General features: G+C 41.8%; 2 protein-coding genes across 4 annotated transcripts in view; both read left to right on the top strand.

Moving 5' to 3' along the window:
• The first annotated feature begins 18 nt into the window (after positions 1-18).
• On the top strand, positions 19-3,743 carry myd88 (MYD88 innate immune signal transduction adaptor). The gene is made up of 5 exons (XM_020645889.3): positions 19-322; positions 1,081-1,215; positions 1,602-1,779; positions 2,528-2,619; positions 2,956-3,743. The coding sequence occupies exons 1-5, from the start codon at positions 19-21 to the stop codon at positions 3,108-3,110; spliced, it is 864 nt and encodes a 287-aa protein (XP_020501545.2). The 3' UTR covers positions 3,111-3,743.
• A 742-nt stretch (positions 3,744-4,485) lies between these two features.
• Positions 4,486-22,678, top strand: part of oxsr1b (oxidative stress responsive kinase 1b) — a 39,239-nt gene continuing 21,046 nt past the window's right edge. The window contains exons 1-3 of one of the 3 annotated variants that reach the window (XM_065948681.1): positions 4,486-4,778; positions 11,254-11,366; positions 18,236-18,344. In XM_065948681.1, the coding sequence (XP_065804753.1) occupies positions 11,352-11,366; positions 18,236-18,344 (124 nt within the window). In that variant the 5' untranslated portion in view covers positions 4,486-4,778; positions 11,254-11,351. Of the gene's footprint in view, positions 4,786-11,253; positions 11,367-18,235; positions 18,345-22,678 lie in introns of all 3 variants that reach the window. The other 2 variants (XM_065948680.1, XM_020645577.3) reach the window with 2 other exon arrangements.

Below are 22,678 nucleotides of genomic sequence, written 5' to 3'. Positions count from 1 at the left end.
CTTCATTCCTTTTCAAACATGGAGTTTATCGACTCGCACCTGATGTCTGTCCCCCTCGTCGCCCTGAACGTCACCGTGAGGAATAAGTTGGGACTTTATCTGAACCCCAAAAACACAGTGGCTTCGGACTGGGCGGCTGTTGCAGAGGCCGTGGGCTACTCATATCTGGAGATAAAGAACTTTGAAAGGTCAAAAAGTCCGACAAAAACGGTTCTGGACGACTGGCAGGCTCGATCCACGGATGCGACAGTGGGGAAGCTGCTGTCTATTCTGACCGAGAAGGAGAGGAAAGACATTGTGGAGGATCTGCGTCCTCTGATAGGTCAGTTTAAGACACATTTCTGATTGTTTCCTTCAACCTAGAATGCTTATGTTACTGGTACACATGCATCATAAAGCATAATAAGACATTTAAAGCTGAACTCAACTTCTGTAGGCTACATGAAGAAATGATTTCTTAACTAAGTTCACAGTAATAGTTTGTGGCGATACTAGATTTTTAGACTTCGATACGATATATCTGATACATCTTTGGATATAAAGGCAACACTAGTAGAAGTCATATAGGCACACTTTGGGGGCATTTTCTAGTTTTTCATTACCAAAAGTTGCATGCAAACTCCTGATACTGTCCAAGTTGCAAAAAAAAATGCACGGGAAAAGTGTTGGTTCCTTTGTAGCAGTTTTGGGTTAAAATATGACTGAAAGTCTGTAGTTTTTTTTCTTTTTACTTCAGTAGCCTACTTTTCATATAATAGCCATCATTAATGTAACATAGTTTGCATTGTATTGTATCATTAAAACACATGGTATGGAAAAGTGAGCTTATAACAGTGACCTAAATGTTGACAAGCTGAATTCTCTTATTACTTAAAAAAAAAAAAAAGTCTGTCCACACATGATTCAGCATGTATGAAATAACATTTACCCAAATGAAGGTTGTTTTTAGTGTAATCAAAAGCTGATGATAATATTCAACTCGAGCTGAATTTGTAGGCTACTTATTTCAGCGACACCCAACTCCCACTTTACTGCATGCTAACGTGTGTGTTTGTTCATATCACATCTTTGTTGTGCCAGATGAGGATGTGAGAAAATATTTTGAGAGTCTTAAGAAGAAGGCCGAGCCCCCTGTTCAGGTTCATGAAGTTGACAGCTGTCTCCCTCGGCCTGCCCCAGAGAGGATCGGTATCACCCTCGAGGATGACCCAGAAGGTCAGTATTTTTGGAAAAGCTTTTCTTGTAAACTTTTCATAAACCAAACCAACGCAACTGAGTCCCTTTTGCAGCTTGCGTTGATTACATCAGAAACACATACTGTATTATGATTTGGCACAACGTTAATAATCACTGCTTTTGAACAAGTAATCGTAGAGCTGCCTTTAGGATATACAGCCCCTCTTAGACCAGAATACATTTCTTCTGGTTAGACATAATAAGCAGTGGTAAAAATTGAGAACCCATCTTCACTACCTTACACAGATAGCGATGTTGTTATTATGCTTCTGCAGAATATAGTCTAGTCCTTTTGAAATCCATTTGACCTTATAAGGATGGAAATAGTTGTGTTGCTGATTTAAATGAATCTTTATTGAATGCAGGTGCTCCTGAGCTGTTTGATGCCTTCATCTGCTACTGCCAGAGTGACTTTGACTTTGTCCATGAGATGATCCAGCAGTTGGAGCAGACGGATCACAAGCTGAAGTTGTGTGTGTTTGACCGAGATGTCCTCCCGGGCTCCTGTGTGTGGACAATCACGAGTGAACTCATCGAGAAAAGGTGTGGTATTCACAAGTGATTACTCTTGTTTTTTCTGTGTTTCTGTTATTTTTTCTTTTACTTTTAATCCAACAAGAAAAACACTGACACAAGGGGCAGGTGTAGCCTCCTGTCACTTTGATTTATCGGTTCAAGCAGGTAGTTCAGCCTAAGCAAAAGCACATTGGTTTTGCTGGCTTTTTATCTATGGATTATTATCAAAACTGCTTTGTATTTCTTTTCTTTTTTAAAGATTTATTTTTTGGGCTTTTTCGTGCCTTTAATACAGAGATAGGACAGTGGATAGAGTTGGAAACCAGGGAGAGAGAGCGGGGAATGACATGCGGAAAAGGGCCACGGGTGAAAGCGAACCCGGGCCCACCGCTCAAGACGAGAGTCTCAACACAGGGGACGCGCGCCCTTAACCATTGCGCCACCAGCGCGCCCCTATTTTGTATTTCTTATTCTGATGCAACACACAGTACCTCTTGAAAAGTCATGAAGATGTGACTGTTATCAAAGGATGTGTACCACCCACAAAATGTGGATCACTATCTTTGACTCTTATCAATAATCTGTGTGGACATAAAATGTAAAGTTCACACAAATGACTTAAAGGTTTATTTGCCGAATAGCAGAATTTCATTTAAATGTAATATAGAAGACCTGCCAATAATAAGTCTAAGACAACCTGTCCCACTTTCTGAAAACCTCGACCCAGACTCTAAATGAGTTTGCAACAATTCTAATACATGCATAATCTCTGCAGGTGCAAAAGAATGGTGGTGGTCATTTCTGATGAATACCTTGACAGCGATGCCTGTGACTTTCAGACCAAGTTTGCTCTCAGCCTCTGTCCTGGTAAAGTAGAGTCTCTTATGTTAAACAGCACTTGTTTTCTGATTAATAAACGTCTGTGGCACACTGAAAATAACTTTACTATATTTTTAATGTGCGCGAACAACGCGTTTCACCTGTGGCTTCTTCAGGTTCGCCCAGCACAATCACTGTCAATAAATCAATAAAAAATATAGTGAAGTTCTTTTCAGTGTGCCACGGACTTCTGTTTTTTTCATTATTTGATCCTGCAACCATGAGAACCTGGGAGCATGTTTAGGCTGTGCACGGTGTACCCTGTTGACCATAGATTACCCTTTAATAAATATATCTAAATGTTTCTTCTTTTTGCTGTTACAGGAGCCCGAAATAAACGTCTTATCCCAGTGGTTTACAAGCCAATGAAAAAGCCATTCCCAAGCATTTTACGCTTCCTCACCGTATGTGACTACACCCGGCCTTGCACACAGACCTGGTTCTGGAAACGGCTGGCCAAAGCTCTCGCACTTCCCTAATCATGGACTAAAATGTTAATTGCATTTTTACATGTGCCTTTATATTCCATAAAAGAGAATGTGGGACAATTGCCAGTAAGTACAAGTGCCAAACATTGTTGCTTGTGAGCCCTATCCTGCTGGTTTTTTGATTCACTTTTTATGTGTATATGCAGTATATAATATTATGCTTCGATTTGTGTTTTCTATTGAAAAGATTGATTTCTCAATTTTATTCATACAGAACTCTACGTGCTCAAGTGCACCAAGTACTAGCAAAGTTCTCACTGCACATTTTATTTTATTTTTTTAAGTATTAGTCATTTGAGAAGTTTGAGTTTATTTTTTACAGAAAATGTACTAACTGCTCTGTGAAGGGCTGTTTTTTTTTTGTTTAGGCTTACTTCCTTTTATGAGTCAACCTCTTGAGGAACACGCAGCTGAAGAGGAAGAGGAAGAGATATTTTGATTGTGATACTTTCACATGCTCAGTTTCACTGTTGACACCTGCACTGAGCTTTTATGTCTTAAAGTCACCTTAAGGCCTGACATTTAATTATCTGTGATAATGTTTTTGTTTTTTTTCAAATGTCATCCGCATTGTATAAATGGTCTAAAATGTTCTCCATTTAATAAATTGTATTTTCAAGTGCCCGTCTGATTTTATTTATAGAGCGTATGCACATTGGTTAAAAGGATGGGATGTTGTTCTCCAGCAAGCGTCGCGATTGTGCAATGAACCTCGTGTTAGAAAGTGCACCTTCGTGCATTTACAGCGAACACATCTACATCCAATCACAGAGCAGCGTACGTGGTCGTGTCCAATCAGAGGACATGATGTTTCCGTAGCAACACGCCTCTTTTCACGCAGTAGCTGAATGAGATTTTTTCCACCCTGAGCTCATTCTGTCAGGTAGCAATTTCAGCCGATGAAAGTACTATTCAAAAGTAACCTTTATTGGGCCGGTAGGGGCTTGGCATCAGATAAATTAACCGGAGTAACAAAAAAGGAAGAGGACAATATATGTGGTGTAGCAGAAGTGCAATATCCTTCTAGACTTCAACCTGGGTAAAAAAAAAGGACCCTCGAGTCTGACCGCCATGAAGAGTGTGGCGGAATTATTTCAGGGTATCTTGCACGAAACAACGTTTTGTTGTGACTTCACAAATAAAAACCAAGAGACGTAATTCAAAGTCACACTAAATGCGATATTCCTAAATGCTTTTGAAGTTAACGTGCATAACAAGTTAAAGTTCTGGTGTCTGGTTAGTGTCTGCTCGGCGTTGAACGAGCCCAGTCAACAAGCCACAAGTGTTAATTGTGATTTACTTATACACACACGAACTGAAGGACTCAGAAGCGCAGCGCGGGGTCCTGAGTGCCTCATCCAATATGTCTGCCGGAGGGGTCCACATTTGCTCAGTCGGAATGCGGTAGGCGGGGCTGCGAGGCTAGTGTCAAACTTTGGGAATGACAGGAGTGCTGCAGGATTCTCAAAGAAGGGGAAGTGTCGCCCTTGTTGGTCCTGTTTGGATTACTTTGACTTCTTTTTTTTTATTTTTACGGACAGTCTTTGGATTCACCATCGTTTCACGTATTGCACGACCCCAGCAGACTCCTCAGCCATGTCGGAGGACCTGAGCTCTCAACCCTGGTCCATCAACAAAGATGATTATGAGCTACACGAGGTGATTGGTATGTGATCCTCCGCTTGTTCGCTGAACGTGTGTTTAACCGACAGTGTGTGTATCTGCTGTTAAATCACTAAGAAAGGGGCTGCTTAGCACATCTAACATTAGCCCCATTATCTGTAGTGTAAAGGAAGCATCTTCTTTCGCTTGAGCTAGGTTAAGTTCACCGCGTGTGGCAGGTTAACATCCTACCCGGGCGGTGTTGGGACTCTGTACGGTTTCTTGTCACCCCGTCCGCCGGGGATGTGCCGAAATCCTAAACGAGCCTTATAACGTTACTTGTCTTTTTTTTTTTTTTTTTTTTTTTTTAAGGGTATTTAGTGAAAAAAAACACTTTTCATTGAAGAGTCGGGTTATTCATGTATACAGGTAGCTTAACACTTAATGAAATGGCGTTGTATTTAATAAAAAAAATATTGTCGGCTTCTTCTTTTTTTAAATTTGTCCCCTTTGTATTTTGACACAGAACCGAACAGAAGGGACTCTATTCTGAAAAGTTGGTTCATGTTGGGAAAACAGTGTTTTACAGAGTAGAGCAGGGGTGGGTCACATGCGGCCCCCCCCCCCCCCCCCCATCGACCCTCAACGTGGCCCTCAGGTCAATCTTTACATACATGAAGAAAACATGACTAAATATGCCATGAAATCATGAAAACCAGAAGTATGTCCATGATAATGTTTGATCACTGGTATATGTTGAGTTAAATTGGAGAACAAAAATTGACTGTAATCGTTTTTGTATACTACAATTTGGCCCCTCTGGCAGTGAGAATTAAATGAATGTGGCCCTTTGCTGTGACCAAAGTTGCCCCATCCCTGGAGTAGAGTATGGGACACACAGACCATGTTTCACTCATACTCACGCCCATTTCCAATTAAAAAAAATTCACGGGATCTTTAAACGCTGAACTTTTTCCAAAACACTTGTGTTGCCACTGCAACAGTCCAGAGATTATACTTCCTGGCCCTTCCTGGAGTGAGGGTATTGTTTTGGGCAATTTACTGCCAGAATTAATCCAGTTATGCGAGCGCTCTTTGGAGGGGGATTAATAAGTATTATGGGGCTTCAAACCACGTCCCTCACAGAAAATAGGAAAAGCCATTTGATAATATGCTGAGTAACATCATCATTTATACTTTGTACTGTGATGGATTGGACCTACAAGCAAAATAATTACGGTATAAGGCTAATTATAATCTAGACATGTTTTTTTTTAAGGTATACAATTCAATATTTTCCTTTAAGGAATGCTTACATTTCTCTTTTAAACCCTCCAGTCTAACAGGAAACCATGCTTCACCTTTTCTTATTTCTGATTATCTGACAGGTTGGTTGACCTTTTTGAGTGACAGCTTTTACTTATGAAGTTCTGAAATATCCCATCCCACAAATAGCCGACCTCATCCTACCTTTAGCTGCCCTGTTCCAGGAAAAGGAAGGGGGGGAAAAAAAAAAAAGCTCAACCTATAAGCAAAGTATTGTCCTCCCAAATCAGTTAGTCTATGCCTCTGGTTTGCTCAAGTGATGCACGCTTCCTCTACAGGGAATCTGTTCTTAAAAAGGTTCATTCTTTATGCCCTAAATTAAACTTGTTTTTTTTTTTAAAGACTTAACTTGAACCCATTTCTACACCCCTTAGTTTCTTGGAAAATTTGATCTGTGTGGCACCCCACAAGATACTTCCCAGCAATTTAGCATGCACACATAGATAAAGCCCCTTTTGTGTAAGAAAACCAGTTCTGTGGCATTTTCCTCTGCCGTGTGTGACACAAATTGTCAGCATGGGCTTAAGACGGGTAAAGCCATTTCAAGGTTGGACTGCAGCACAGAGTTAAGTCAAGAGATCACAACCAGCAACTGATTTGGAAATGGATTTTGCAGAAGGTTTTGTTTTCCCCTTTTTTTTTTTTTTTTTTTTTTTTAATGAAATAGCAATAACTGATTTAGTTATGCTAATAAATCCAAACAAGTTGGTGTTTTCCATACTCGTTGTGGACGCCTCCTAAATTAATATCAAACCTTTTCCGACATTCTGTAGAGTGTTCCATACATATGTGATAGTCCATATCAGCCTGAAAACAAACTTCTACTCAACATGGCAGCATCAAGCCAGGCCCCCGAGACCTTAACCCACCTCTGAGCCCTCACTGTAACAGAAACTGTTGAGGAGAAACTGTAAGCTTTTTCATTCTAGGGTGATGTTTGATACAGCCATTCTGCTCAGCTGGGAAGCTTGGTGTTATGATGACGGTCCGGTTCACCAGCAGAGCTATTGTTTTGGTAACTTCCCGAGGGAAAGAGGACTTGTTATTACATGGATCACACCCACTCCATTCACCACCACTGAGCATCAGATCATACTGGACAGAGCCCACAGCTTACTCTCTCATTCTGGATCAGACTCTTGGATCCTTTGTGTTGGCAAAACCCAACTGGAAACATTCTGCTCCCAGTGTTTGTATCCGCCAGTAACCATGTTTCCTCCCTGTTACTTGTCCTCTCCCACAGAAGGAAACGCATCTCACAGAGAAGCAACCCCCCCAAGCTAACTTTTGGCTAATTTAATGTCAGTTTCTATGTTCAGACCACAAGCATTTTTTGAATATTTCAAAGGAAGTTCCCACAGAAGGCTAGCGACCGCCAGTGAGGCTCTTTGTGATGTGTGACATGTCTCATTGTACCTTTGAATAATGTGTGGAATGTCAGCCAGGTATGCAGAGGAAATGTAATAAAAATGGAACGACGTCATGCACCAAACTGACGTCGTCCTTTCAAAGTAAAGGTTAGACAAAATAAATAAATGATATAAACTGGCCTGTTGAGGGCAGGAAAGACAAACTGAGAGCTGCTTCCACTCCGCTGGTGAACTAGTCCATAAGAAACGAATTCAGGGCCAAGCTAATCTAATAAGATATTATACACGGGGCGCAGGGTTTTAAAAGCTGAACTCCAGCAGTGAATGTTCTGTGTTAACCTTTCCGAGACCTTTTTTATGTAACTTTATTTTTTACTCGTTAACAAGGCAAATATTCACCAATTATGTGATGCATCATGGTTAGTTTGGAGTCTGTAGGATTAACAACCCTTTAGATTTAAAAAAGCCTCCTGGTATTTCAGTGGTCTTAAACCGCTTTGATATTAATTTTAATTAAGTATTCTAAGTTATTATAATGCTGTAGCTTTATCTGTGTCCATAGTAAGCCAATTTATCATTTGGGTGCGATCTATTTGTGTGTCTCTTTAATGCTTATTTAATAGATTTCTTAGAGATGGACCAGACGAGGAGGAATTCAAACATTCCATACTCTGCAGTCAACTCCCGAAAGAGCAAATGTGTTTCCTCTCTTCAGTATTAACAGTAGATCACAACGTGTAGAGCTGTAAGTATATTGTTGTTCATAGAGCACCTTTTAGCAAAGATAAAAAAAAAATCAACCATCTGTTGTGTATCTGCTGAAACAAAAAGACTTTGTAGGTGTTAAAGGGTTTTCTTGCTTTTGTTGCTTAGTTTTAAACTTTAAGTTGAAGGGTTTATTTTCTGGAGTTTGTTTATGACGTTACCTCAAAGTGCTTTCAATACCTAACCGAAAATGAAACGAGAAAATAAAATGAAACATGTACAAATAAAATAAAACAAACTGGTTACCCGGAATCCCTCAGGCACGTCAACACGCCACATTTCCAGCTGTCAGCTGGATCATTTTCATTTGATTTTGACTAATGTGGTAACTTAATTTATAGATTTGATTTAGACCGTCCCGAATAAAAAACAAGCCAAATCTTGTTGCTGTCCCCTTGAAAAAGAGAGTACCAAAAGAAAAGCTTTCCATTGTTTTTTTTTTGTTTTTTTAAGAGCCGACCCCTGTGTTCATATTCTGTTAATGAACAAAAGAGAGACACGCGTCCTGTTGGATATGATGTCTGCTCCAGACGTCTGTGAAGCAGATTCAGTTTGGATGCTGTCTGTGAAAATGACAATAATGTGACCGTGTGTTCATTATTTTATCGAGTCAGATGTTTCGCTGGCTAGTGTCGGCGTCCCACATCTGCAGACTTGGTCGAGCAGGCAAGTATTTACTGTAGAGGTGGGAACTACATGGCCCACAATAATGATTACATCACGACACAGCTATTATGTGAGAACTGATATTGTACAACAATCATATAAGGAAACATCACAGTAGCTGATTAAAGAGCACACTATGCAGGATTAATGTTTAGTATTCGCTGCAAATGCTGCCGGTTTCACCTTTTATCGTACTTCTTCCTATAACTTCCACATCGCTGTTACCCACATTCATGTCAGTGCCACCATGAAGTAGTGATGCGGTGAGTCAAATTGGCAGGGTAATCTGTTTAGAGAGCAGTATTTATCTAATTAAAAGGCATGAGTACTCTTGGGAGTTTAACCTTGCACTAATCTTGTTGGAAATACCGTCGAAAAGGGGGCTTCTTCAGTCTACATAGCTTGTATGTGAAGCCCTGAAGACACTTGACCTTGCCCCCCCCCCCCTGCAAACCCAACAATCTCCTCCTTTTTTTTTTTTTCCACCCTCCGCACACATACAAGCACACATGGTCTGCAGCTTGTCCGGGCAGCCACCCCTGACAACTGGCTGTTTGTTTGTGTGGAGGAATTTACACTCCGTTGTGGACAGGGCAACAGGCTCCCTGTGGTCCTGCTAGGGCTGAGCTCCACCATCACTGGCCAGCCTCCAGGGTTCTGTTTGGTGTTGCTGCTGCTGCTGCTGCTGCTGCTGCTGCTGCTGCTGCTGCTGGTTGTGGTTGATGGGGGCTATTTGCAGGTCTGTTCAGGCCCTTTTGAGCAATGGCGCAGGGAGCTGGGGAAAGGCTAGTATCAGAGGTTGTCAGTCAATGGATGGCATCCACTGCAGATTTAGAAATAGAGCTTTCACGTGCCCTAAATGTGTGATGATGAACAGGACCTGTACTGTCTCTTCACTTTTAGAAATGGGAATGAAGTGGCAGTTTCACTGGATTCATCTTAAAGGGCCGGGGTTTGTGTTGTGGTTTATTTAAGTCTTCGCTGTATTGAAGAGGATTTTCTTCCTGTTTAATACTTCTCCCTTATAGCCTCAAGTCTTAATTATCTTTGCTGAAAAGCATTAAATAAAAAGCAGTCACATCTTCAGTGACAGTTTTACTTTTTAATTAATATCAGGGAGCTGCTTTTTTCCTTTTTTAATATAGCTCTCTTTTCTTTACCACTGGCTCTATTACAACTCCAAACAATGAGCACTTTGTTAATATTTGGGCATAGCTAAGATGAGGGAGGTTAGGAAAAGCTTACTGGAGGGTGAACCGACTCACCTCTCACTCTCTAACTCCCTAAAGCCTGTTGCCAGAGGAGAGTGTGTTCCCAGCATTGCTCAGCGTCACCTATACTCCTGAGATGTTGTGGAAACAGTAATGTACGTGTGTGCGTGTGCGTGTGTGTTTGTGTGCCGTCATGGCGTCAAGTAAGAGCACCGAGGGGGCAGTGAAATGACCGCACACGGTGCAGGAACAACAGGAGTTTAGATTTTTACTTCAACTATCATTTTATTCAAACTAAATAAGCTCAGTTCTGATAATAATCTTTATAGTAAAACTTGCACAGACCACCCATTGTTTCTAGGATCCAAATTTTAGAAATGAATTATGCAGTGCTCTGCCGACATAAGAATGAATTGTGGCTGCGTTAAAGTGATATAAGGTGTGTGTGTGTGTATCTATAGCCGGCCAATGGCACACGACTTTGCTGTTGACTAATGTTTCTTGTAGCCACTGAAATCTTGAACACCGTTATGCTGCTTCAATCAATTCCTCAGGCTGATTTATTGACTCACACACAAAGAAGATTGATCAAAAAGTTATTTTCAGAACTGTATTAAGTTTCTGTTTATGCTAAGATAGGCTATGAATCATTATTTATTTGGAGAAAACCCACAAACTGATAGACATATTGGGGTCATTATTTGGGGTCATCCCTATAGATCTAGTCTATCATTTGTCATATTAAAAGGGTCAATTCTATGCTGTTTAAGGTTCTCTCTGGCTCAATCTTATTATCAAAGCCAGCTGACTCCCTGTATTGTTTAGAAGAGTCTCCCGCCACAATCAGAGCTGGATGATCATCTAGGGTTTGGGAAAGCGGATTCATAAAAGACAGTTAAGATATTCTGAGGAGAAATCAGATGAACTGTCTAAGTGGAGCTGCACTTAAACTTTGTGAACTCAGTAGGATTATGAAGTGATGATAAAAGTCTTTTATCCCACATTCATTTTAGAAGGACCCAGGTTTGGGGGCGGGGGCGGGGGGGGGGGGGGGGGCGCACAGCCTAGTTATGTGAATATGAAAAGAATTTGCCAAAGCTTGGATCTAACCACAACCTTTCTTTTCCTGAGATGACTGATGTTCTGTTTTTTCTTAACCGGGATGATAATTTGTTGTTGTCCCATCTGTTTTAGGGAGCGGGGCCACGGCAGTGGTTCAAGCAGCCTACTGTTTACCACGCAAGGAGAAGGTGGCTATCAAGCGTATCAACCTAGAGAAGTGCCAGACCAGCATGGACGAACTCTTGGTAAGACACACACATCAGTGCTAGGTTAATGCTGTTTAGATTAAAAGTGCGACAGCATACAACACCCGAACAGCAGAACCTGATACACAAAACGTGAGCCACAAGCTTTGAACAGCAACAACGTCAGCTTTGCTTTAAAAGTCTTCCTTTTAATCTGACTTAAAAACATGAACGCCTAACTTGTTCGTGACCCAAGCTTGTTGAAAAAGTTGCCAAATAAACATGGGGGGGGGGGGGGGGGGGGGGGGGAGTGCACTGCTGACGTCAGTTTGCCGGCAAGATAGCTAGTTAACTCTGCTGCTCAGCTGCAGCACTAAATGTCATATAAACATACCAATGTCACCTTGGTCAGGTAAGACGCTGATGTGGCCCTCTATACTTCAATACCACTAACAACACGCTCTCTGTCTGTGACATTTAGGCCATTGCGCAAGTTTGTTTATTTTGTCTTTCCTTCATACGGTGAAACACGCGCAATCTTGGCAGGCTGCCAGCTGCTGTCAGTCAAACTCAGACACGCCCCTTTAGCCAGCTGGAACAAAAGGTTTTTCTCATTTCCCTCTATTGACAGTACATATAAGAGCATGATCAAGTTATAATGGCATAATAAAAGGGTGACTGTATGTGATTCAATTGCACTTTTTTATGACCTCTTTAAAATGGATGTCTGATCAAAGGGATTTACTTCCTCACAGGCTGCACTTCACTTTGTCTTTGTGGCCTGTGCCTGTGGATGGAGCGAGTTCCACCACCTCTGCTTTTCATTACTCCTCTCCTCCAATCATGCCTGTCACTTCAAACGCTCCTCTGGTTGTTCTCTGGAGGTGGACTCCACTTACTGCCAGGAAACTATCAGACCCCCCCCCGTGGGGCATCTTCCTGAAGACCATATTTTTGTCTTTGTACCCTCCATGCAATCATGTTCATGTGCCACCCTCCCCTGCACATTTTTTGTACAATACGAATGTTTTGTGTGTGCAAATCTTTATTCAGACCCCCACCTCAGTGACCATCACTGTGTATATCTGTCCTTGAAGTGAAATGCAAGGGGTGGGACAAAATATCAACACAGCGACTCGTCTGATGTAATTATCAAATCGCTGGTGTCAAATATCACGATTTAATTCAGAAAAATATTGCACTCTAAACAGATTCCCCTGCCAATTTGATTCACCGCATCATTACTTCATGACTCCTCGCGGTGGGTCTTAAGACATGAAGGGGGGTAAAGAGAACACATTTTAATTGGCTAAAGAAGAACCAAAGGATAAAGAATGAAGACAAAGGAGAAACAAGGGGGATAATGTCTGACAGAGGTGAAAAAGGTTGAAGGATGAAGCGTGAAGAAAGGTGAAACTGACATCACATTGCAGTGGTTACGTGCTTTAATCGCTGTATCGTGTTCTTATTGTTATAATGGGCCAAGTCCTGCGTGTTATGTCACTCAAACATGTCGTATCGTGAGTTACCCCTGCAATTCCAACATCAAGATTCATTATGAGGCCAATTTAACGTCGACTTTTGTCAAACGAGGAAAGACTTTACGCTTATTGCCTGAGCAGATTTCAGGGCAGCATAGCATGGTATCTGTCATCTGCTCGTCCGCAAAGATACCCCAAAGAGCTGTTTGCCTGCTTAGAAGAAGCGTGATTAATAGATTTGTTTTACGTTCTTATCTAAAGGTCGGTAACAGTCGCCTGTGGGATATAAATATTGTGTAAGCCCATAGGTGTGCATGAAAGATCAAGGCTAGAGATTACTGGAAGGTTTCTCACTATTCACTGGCAACACTAAACTGAGGAGTAACAACCCCCCCCCTCAATTTCTGGAGGATGAATCAGGAGAATGTTGCTCCCGGATTCTCAGAGCAGGCGGTCACATGGAGTACAGCGAGGTCGGATTTCCTGCATGTGGTCCACCCCTCCATTTCGACAGCCTGCTGAGTACCTGCTTAAACAGCGAGGAAGCATTAAATTGAACCCAGATTGCTCCCCTGAAGGAGCAACTTCAAAAGGGGGGATGCCAGAAGGTTGTAGAGAAGCTTGTGGGTCTTTAGTCTTACCTTGGAAATTCTTTAATGTCGGAAAGGCAGTAATCGGTCATGTCTCTGTGTCTCTCTGGTATGTTGTAGTTATTCCCGGTGCAGGAGTTTGATAGACAGGCGCTTTTCAGTGACTCAAGATGGATCAGATGGGGAGGAGGGTTGTTTACAACTTTAGTGCGGTGCAGATTGAATATCCTCCCGTATAATTACATAATAGTCACAACAACTCACTATAATTATATATTGAAACATATGTGAAAATTCAGATTTACGATGTTGTTTATGAAGTGTTGCCATGCAGGATAGGTGTGGAATTGGATATTAGATCGTAAAGAATTACAATGTGTTGACGATCTGCCAATGCACAGACATTGTATTATCTGACTGCAGTGCACATTCTATCCATACCAGTTCTATTTTCAAACACAGACTCTTCCAAAGTGTTTTTTTTTTTTCTCATCCGTATATTACCATTGGCTAGCCTGCCTATGCCTTCCCCACAGACACACTGACAACCCAATCATAGCAAACTGAAGATTGTGTCTGGGATTTGTATTACTCTTCATTGTCTTATCACTATTTATCATTATTTAAAATATCACTACTACTTGTAGGCATAATCTCAATATTTAACAACTGTTTATACTTTCTCTGTTCACCATCATTCTGTAGGATATACTGCCCGAAACCCAAAGCTGCCACAAGCACAAGAGAAAGCAGCTATGGTCAAAGTCATAGGCTGGCAAATATCGGTGTCTCTCAAGTCCTTTTGTCATCTCATGAAGATGCAAAAGTTAGAGCATAGAAGCGGTGACAGCGAAAATGAAACTGCCTAAAGTGCAAAAAAAAACAAAAAACATTTCAGTACAAAGACTGTTGCCAATTTATTTGTGCTGTTTTTGCAGACCTTGCCATTTAAGTAGTTAAAAACAATATTTCACAAATTTAGGGTACTAAGGACTTGTATTTGTTGCTGTAGTAAAATAGGTATGGATAACGTTTAACTTTTATTTGTATCATCAAGTTTAGAATTCTGATGTCGTGACAACACTAGTTGCAGCAATAATTTCTGGCATAGGAAGTCTGCCTGAAGCTGAGGAAGTGATTCAGTATATTTGAGTTCTCAGTGTTAAGATCAGATTTAAGTAAGTGCTTCTGTTCCTCTGGTGTGTGTGTGTATTTGTGTGTGTGTGTGTGTGTGTGTGTGTGTGTGTGTGTGTGTGTGTCTGACGTAACATTGCTTCTATAGTGGCTTCTCTGTGTGTCTGCTGTCAGTGTGATTCTGTGGCACCAGTTTGTGACCCAGCACTGTATTCCCTTTGTGACAATAGGTCATTTATTTATTTTTGCTCAGTTTCAAGGTCCTCAAACGCGCCAAATACTGCCTTCAGTCAGGCCACAGAAAAACACACTGGCCTGGACATGTCCATTTCCTGCAGAGGCTTTCCCAGGCTAAACCAACTGAAGCGGTTTAGTGTGTTGAGCTTTGATTACCCGATGCATTGATGTGAATTTATAAACCCATCATAAGATGGAATACTCCAGTGTAATGTCTTTGTTTAAAATAAACCAACGTTTTGTCCGTTACGTTACAGTGAATGCACTGTTGCACTGCCTTTCTTCTTTAAACAAACAGGAAATGGGTTGACATTTTGAGGAAATATCAGTCAAGGGTTACTGACTTTTTAAAGCAAAGAGGTATCCACTAAGGAGAGGAAGGTAGTGTTGATAGAAAGAATGATGGCATGCTGATGTAAGTGTGTTTGATGTGTTTATTGATACAGAGTTGTGGCTCACCTCCTGCCTGCAGGAGCACTATACAAAAGAGATGCAGTTCAACCACACTTAATCATTCCTATGGAAGCCTTAAGAGAACATGCATCCATGCATTTTAATGACTTTGTTTTACCATGAGAGTGAGTCATTTTCACTTGTTTATCAAGATCTCCGATTAATTAATCTCTTATCCCGAGAGCTGCAAAAGCTCAAAGCAAACAGAATTAGGCTGAATTTACCTCATTAGTGTGGGCAATGGCAGCATGGCATGTCATGGCCTGGCCTGTCATGTGACCAGCTACCGGTAGTTCTGTTTTAAAGATGACCAGAATATTACAATTATTACTTGTTATTACCAAAAAACAAGATTAAGAGATACATTAATCCATTATAATTGAAACCAGCTCCGTTATCTCAACATAAAGAGAGAAAAAAGTGGAGAATCCCTCTTTTTAAGAAATAAGACGACTATAATGTGTCCTTCACTCGTGTTTTTTCTTCGTGTTTGAATGTGCTTAAAAGGAATCTAGTGTTCCATGTTCCAACATAAACTAGATATGTAAATAAAGCCAGATAATTTACAGGAAGAGTAGTTTATTTTGCCTTCACTGAAGTGCAAACTGTGCTGTGACTTTGCTATCATGCAGAAATACTTGAAAATACTTTTTATTCCCAGTGGTCATTGGCGGGTACTGCAAAACTATTTTAATGGGGTTCCGCTAGCCTAGTGGTCAGTGCAAACTCCCCATGTACTGTGTGACTATAGTCCTCAAGCAGGCGGCCGGACTCGAGTGTGACCTGTGGGTCCTTTCCCGCATGTCACTCCAAACAAAGGCATAAAAGGCCAAAAATAAACCTTAGAAATATATTTTCACAATGCAAAGTTACGTGAAACTCAACAAGACAGAAGGGATCCGAATATGTTTAGAGCGATGAGAACGTTTCCCCCTGTCTTTGCTGCTGCAGAGGTTTACAGTGACCTAATCCCCACAACAAAGAGTCTCTCTGATTCACACATTGTCTGCTGGAAAAGATGGGAAAACCTGCCAACTGCCAGGGCACGATATCCTCCCTGTTATCCCATTGTTTTTCTTTTCTGGGGTTACCCTGGCACACAGAGCGGTGGTGACCTGCCCCTTCCACTGTGTCAAGAGCAAACGCGGTGGGGGGGGGGGGGGGTTAGCAGCCAATGGGTGATATTATCATTGTTCTCTGTCGGCCTGTTGTATCCAGAGTATGAACGATAGGGGAGACGACCCACAGAGCTCGCTGTCTGGCCCGACAGACTGGAAGTTATTAGGCTGCCTGATAATCCCAAAAGGCGTTACTGAGAGGGAGAGTCGTGTGTGGGCTCACCTGTTGGTCGAAAGAAAACTGTTGATATCTCGAGCGCTTTCAGTTTCTTTTCTTTTCACACATTTCACCTCACTGTTTTTCTCCACAAATCTGTGAGCATTTAAAACATGTCTGTATGTGTCACAGTCTGTAGCCACCTTTTTAGTTTAGTTTTTTTTAACAACCCTTTGTCAAGTGCTCTCTTAAGGCATCAACATGTCACCTGCCTGCTTTAGCCTCTCTTTGCCTGAAGAACTCAATGAAGGCCACAGGCTCAATAGTGATGACTGTGCAGCCGAGGGACACTGCTGCTAATGCACGTTGTGTAAGCTAAGCATTTATGCAGATGGAACATCAGCCTTCGATTGCTTACTTCTCAACCCCTGCAAGCATCTATTGATTGAAACGTTTCACAAATGTTTTTGGCTCAAGTGTTTTTCGGTTTCTCAGGTGTCAGGCTTGTGGCACACCTGTCTTTAACAACTCTCAATGGCTATTTTAAACAACACTCTGCAATCTGGACAGATATAATCGTTTGTGGTGTAAGCCTATAATTAGATGAGAAGGCCAATATCGATTTAAAGACTGCACACCCAACATAGAGAAACTGCAGCTCTTGCACATCATAGTGTGGCTGAAAGACTGAGGAGAGGACAGGAAATGTTTGCCTAGCTCCTTTTAAAATTAAGATGTTATAACTATCTGTGCTTGATAGCAATAATAATAATTTGGTGAATTGGACATAAAGCACTCATGAAAAGTGGACTTGATTTCATGAGCTGCGAAACACTGATATGAGAGTTTGCTGCTGGGGAAGAACTCTCAGTGTCCCGGTGCTTGCAAAGGGTCATTTTGAACGTTTGGTCATTTCTTTCATTCGCTGTGTTGTAAGGGGTGATATTGTTTCAAAAGAAAAGGTTTGTGGTGATGCCTAAGTACAGGTAGTGTTAAAATGGATTTCCAGTAACAGGTTCAGTCATTTGTCAAGTCGTTTAAATGGAGAAACAGAAGCAAAAACCTCCTGACTCTGAAGTCAGCTGGATTTTCTCTTTCCTCGGAAGCTTCTCTATCCTCAAATGACTTTTAGGACCGGTGCTGAAGTGATGGATTAGACCTCTGTGCCAGCATTACCTCAGCTCCCTTGCTTTCCAAACACACACACACACACACACACACACACACAGGGAGCTTTACAGCTGTATAAAGGACTGAGCTCTGGCTGTTTTTTTTCGCTTCTGCATAGATATGCATTATATTGACCTCGCCTGTTTTCTCTTCTGACGTCATTAAGATCTTAAGCATTGTACTAAATATCAGGAATAGCTGCAGCGTCAAAGGACTAGGTGATTATTGTATCTGCTTTCAGTCGATTTCCTCCAGGCTCTTCTCATACCTTACTGTGGGAGTCAAAAGAGAATAGTCAGCTTCTAGGCACAATTCACCTTGGATGAATCACAAAGAAGGCATATTATGTGCTCTTCTCACCACCACCACCACAACTATTAACTGCTCTAAAAATGTTTTGTTTGCCTGTTGCTTCTGGAAAGGGACTAATGAATGCCATAAAATGAGTTCATGGGACCTGAAATTGAATAAAAGTCTTATTTTTTTTAAGCAAATAAACAGCTTGTTTGTCATGAAATCATCAAAACGCTATGTTCTACCATGATGAATTCAATTCTTTCTTCCCTGTTTTTTTTTTTTTTTTTAATAGAAAGAGATTCAAGCCATGAGCCAGTGCCACCATCCCAACATCGTGTCTTACTACACCTCCTTCGTGGTTAAAGATGAGCTTTGGTTGGTTATGAAGCTGCTCAGTGGCGGTAAGTGCACGTTTTCCCATTCGTTTCTGTTTTTTTGTTTTTTTTTACGTCGCTCTCTTCTTCTGTGTTTCACTCTGACTATCTAGAACCAGGGCAGACAAAGGAATCAATCACTTTTTTTTTAGTTTCTGATGAAAAATAAACTGATAGTTTGGTCAGCTTTGTGAATGCATCAAACAGAGCTGTGTGTTAAAGTCATATCAAAGAGGTCTGGAGATTTTGATAGGTTCCCTCTGGACACACAAGAGGGGCAGTAGGAAGATCCTGGTTACCTGCTGCCCTTGATGTTAACTGTGATTGTTGGGAATGTGACAGCACTGATCCTCATTGTGTCCCATGTGAGCTGCAGCTCTTTTCTGGGGCTTTAACTGAGAGCAGCGAAGGAGCTAATGACAGGTTAGAGGTAATAACAGCCCGCAGGCCGGCTTCATGGCATCCATGTGGCAGCGCTGCAATTAACTAGTGAGAGGAGCATGAAGAGGAGGCCACCACGGAGAGAAAGATCCTTAAAATCCAAGGATTGCATCTGCTTCTGATTGTTTTGTTCCTTTTTCTTTTTTTTTAACCAGAAACAGTAAGCTCTAAGTAAGATCTAAAAGAGCTTTTTGTTCTTGTGGATGTGAGGAATCCTAGACACAAACTGCCACATTTGATAAGAAAGAAGCAGTGGTTTTCTTTTTCTTCGGAATGAAGAATGTTTTAAGGGAGCTATGGTCTAATGTATGCAAAGATGTAAAAATCCACATTTCTTTCTTTATCCTGTTTTTGGTCTCACAGGCTTTATTAGACGAGCTCTGGAGAACACAGATAGAGCCACACACCAAATATTTACTCTCAGTTTCCCCCCTCCCCTGTTCCTCTCAGCCCCTCTGTGTAAACAGCGTCCCACTGTAACGGATAGTGCCCAGGTGGCATGCCAGGCTCCCTGGGATACACTCGAGACATGAGCTGCTTGGCAGCCGCCTTGCAGCTGGGCCGGGGGGCATGGTGCCCGCCAAGCGACGCTCGAGCAGGCAGCCAGCCGCACAGCAGGAGCAGACACCGCTCAAGATGGCCTCTCTCATTCCCCTTATCCCTGTTAAACAGAGGCCCTTGATGTTGGGTTTTATTGTGCGGTGTAATTAAATGATGGCCGCGGAGTCGTCTGCCATGGAGACAGACCTTAAATGAGGTCTGGTTTATAGAGCATCGCTCCACAAGGCAGAGCATACCAGCTCTGAGAAGGGCTAAGTCCTTCTTCTTCCCCGGTATCCACCCTCTGAAACCACCCTGGTCTTCTCTCTGACTGTTAAAAGACAGATTTCAACGCCATCGTTAATCTGTTATCTGCTCGAGATGTTTTCATACCAAGTTTTGTTCATAATGTCCTGATGATAAAGTAAGAAAGTACGTTCTCCCTGTCCTTACAAAGAATGTTGTGAAACTACATAGCACTAGATCACTTGGGTTTGCACATGACAGGAAATGACAAGCCAACTGCAAACGCCTCCCACTGACCCCACTTGGCTGAAAGACTAAAGGCTACATAAAGAGATTGAGGCCCCGTGTCCAGCTAGTGTTTTTTTTCTGGGCCCCAGCGTCCTTTTTAAAAAAAAATTGATTTCAATAAGGAGAGAGTGTTTGCAGCAGCAGGTGGGTGCTCTGCCTTTTTTGTGTGGCCACTCTCAGTGCCTCAAGTTGATAATCTTTCAACCTTTTAGAAAGGGGCTGTTGACGTCATCGATGCTCGTTTTAAAATATACAACATTGTAATTTTGTTCTCAGCGCACAACTCGCTTCATCCAAGTGCACCGCACATCACTCTCACACATCACTCTCACATGTTGAGGGATTAAAGCATAAGTCACTTGCAGATACCAGTAGGACTGAACGGAAGTTGAACTGATATGCAAAAGATCTGCTGATAGGTCGCTTATTTTCATCCAGCATATGGCTCATAACAACCAGCTCTGTGTAAGTTCTGTATAAAGTTATGGTGTAAAGTTCAACCCTACGTTGAATCTATTTAGTTTGTAACTTAAGCTGTGTCATTGTTCTGGTTATACAACGCAGATGTTAATGTTCATCTAAACTAGTAGAGTGTAACATCTGAACTAACCAAAATATTGTAGCAGAAACAAAGTTTTGAACTTCATGTGACCAACGAGTATTTTACAGTGCTGAATGTGGTGCTTCATTTAAGAGACTAACAGCTTAAAATAGCTTCTGCTGACGACCATTAATCGAGAAAAAGCGACCAAAACGTTTGTAAAATATGACAACACTTCACGATGAGGTGATAACTAAAGCCTACATCCTTAATCTACAGCAAGTGTAAAATAACTACGGGGTGAAATCGTCAACGTAAACAATAGGTAGTTTAACGGTACTCTAGTATAGGGCGGAGCAAATGATCTCCGCTCATTGAAAAAGAAATCAGGAGTACAAACAAAACCATCATACATTTCTAGGGGATGTAAATTATCGCAGAGAGCGCCCTGCTAACGCCAAACAGGCAGGAAAACACCTCGACCCCTCATCATCCTATAAGTTAGTCAACCTTTCAAAACAATACACCATGGCAACTGTATTTTACGGAGGACTTTACACCTACTACAACCTGGGTACAAGATTGAAGTTTTAACTTCTACCATTGTTTGAACTATCTCAGCTGGTGCAACACCTAAATCACAAGACGTGCATCCTTAATGAGCAATTACATTCAAACTCGGCTACATTTTAACTTGAGTATAGCTGGTGCAAGCCAATGCTGGTCTTCCACAGATCCAGAAAGTCTCCCATTACAGCAACATACCTTAAAAGATCCAATGATGCCACTGAAACCTGCCAACACTCACTTTTAAATCGTGGTGTCAATTCAAATATATTAGTTTATACACCCTTAGAGGCTACAATTGCAGATTTGCGTGTTACACAAAAACCCTTTACATCAGTGGATTAATTTTGACACTCCCTTCAGTAAGAGTCTTACAGTCATCCTTGATGCTGATGAACTCTTGAACCTGTGAACTTCTTGAGATTAGTGAAAGTGAGTTTAATGCGAGGCTCCTGAGATCATACACTTTAATATCGGATGTCCAAATACAATGACCTGTTGTAATGGGAAGAGCTCTAAGATCCCCTCAATCCTCTCTGGAAAGTCCTTTCAAGGCCAAACCTTCGAGCTCATCTTTTCAGATCGTTACCCAGCATGCACAGAACTTTTCAGCAAAATCCTGTTCCGAATGTGACACGCGAACAACTGTTTCATTACAGCGCTACACAACCTGTCGGCGACTGGATTCACATCTAGGAGACATCCACTGGTGCCCACAGGGATAGAATATGAGTCATGCCAAAGCAAGCAGAGGAATGTGTTCCCAGGAGATTAGTGCGCTGCCCCTCACCGACCCACAATCACGGCTGCCGAGCTCAATCGAAATGCCACTCCGAGTGAATTCCAGCTTAAGACAGATTGTTATTGACGGTTTGAATTTAGCATATGAAAAGACTTTGTCAAGTTCGGAGCCAGTGGATTTGTCACATCATGATGTGGCCCTCAGCTATTGCCAGAATGCTGACAGGGAGCTTTGATTGTGATTCTAGGTTCACAGAGTAAAGACAATGGTGTCTTAACATGCAGAATTACCTTTGTGTCATAGTGTTCCCGTCCTGTAGAAAATGATGCAGCATACGACAGTTTTGATGGAAACTTGAGCCAACAATCATCTCTTCTTTACCACCTATGTTTCCCTCGTGCCACACCCTCCCTCCACCCTTTCAACTTTGCTTGGCATTCCCCATCGGCCTTTTGCACTCTTGGCACAACCTCTCACGTCCTTCGTCCACTTTTCCCTATTTCCCTCTCTTCCCCTTTTCTCTCTTCTTATCCTCTCCCTGCGTCCCATGCTCGGACCAGATGATCGAAAAGTAGTGGAGTCAAGAGGCGTTATGTTGAACCTTCACAGTTTGAGTTTGAAATCCAAAGAAAAAAAATGAGAGATTTGCTTAATCCAGCGTGAAACAATGATTTGACATTTTCCTGAGTTTTTACACGCTCTGTAGTGCACCGCACTGTCAAGACTTCATTGATTCCCTGTGATTTGTCTTCCCTCTGGGCCTTGGACATGTCCTGTTCATACACGGCCAACAGGTGTCATTTATCTTTTGAAGCTTCAGTCTTTTCCCATGCAAAATGAACTTTTGATTGTTAACCTGTCAGTAAAAGTGTCAGCCCGTTGAAACAATCTAATGAAGCATGCAGAGTTCAATCAAATGCATCTGAAAGAGGCTGACAAGGCTGACATTTAGTGGTCCTCCAAAGTCTGCATCAAGCTGTGTGTGTGCACTTTAGA

Source organism: Labrus bergylta, chromosome 20 (assembly GCF_963930695.1).
Source record: "Labrus bergylta chromosome 20, fLabBer1.1, whole genome shotgun sequence".
Taxonomy (NCBI): Eukaryota; Metazoa; Chordata; class Actinopteri; order Labriformes; family Labridae; genus Labrus; species Labrus bergylta.
This window is presented reverse-complemented; position numbering and strand designations above follow the sequence as displayed.

Excerpts from the sequence above, each read along its gene's own strand:
- myd88 (XM_020645889.3), top strand. The coding sequence starts at position 19 with ATGGAGTTTATCGACTCGCACCTGATGTCTGTCCCCCTCGTCGCCCTG. Across the intron at positions 1,216-1,601 it reads CCTCGAGGATGACCCAGAAG|GTGCTCCTGAGCTGTTTGAT; the intron begins GTCAGTATTTTT and ends TATTGAATGCAG. Across the intron at positions 1,780-2,527 it reads AGTGAACTCATCGAGAAAAG|GTGCAAAAGAATGGTGGTGG; the intron begins GTGTGGTATTCA and ends TAATCTCTGCAG.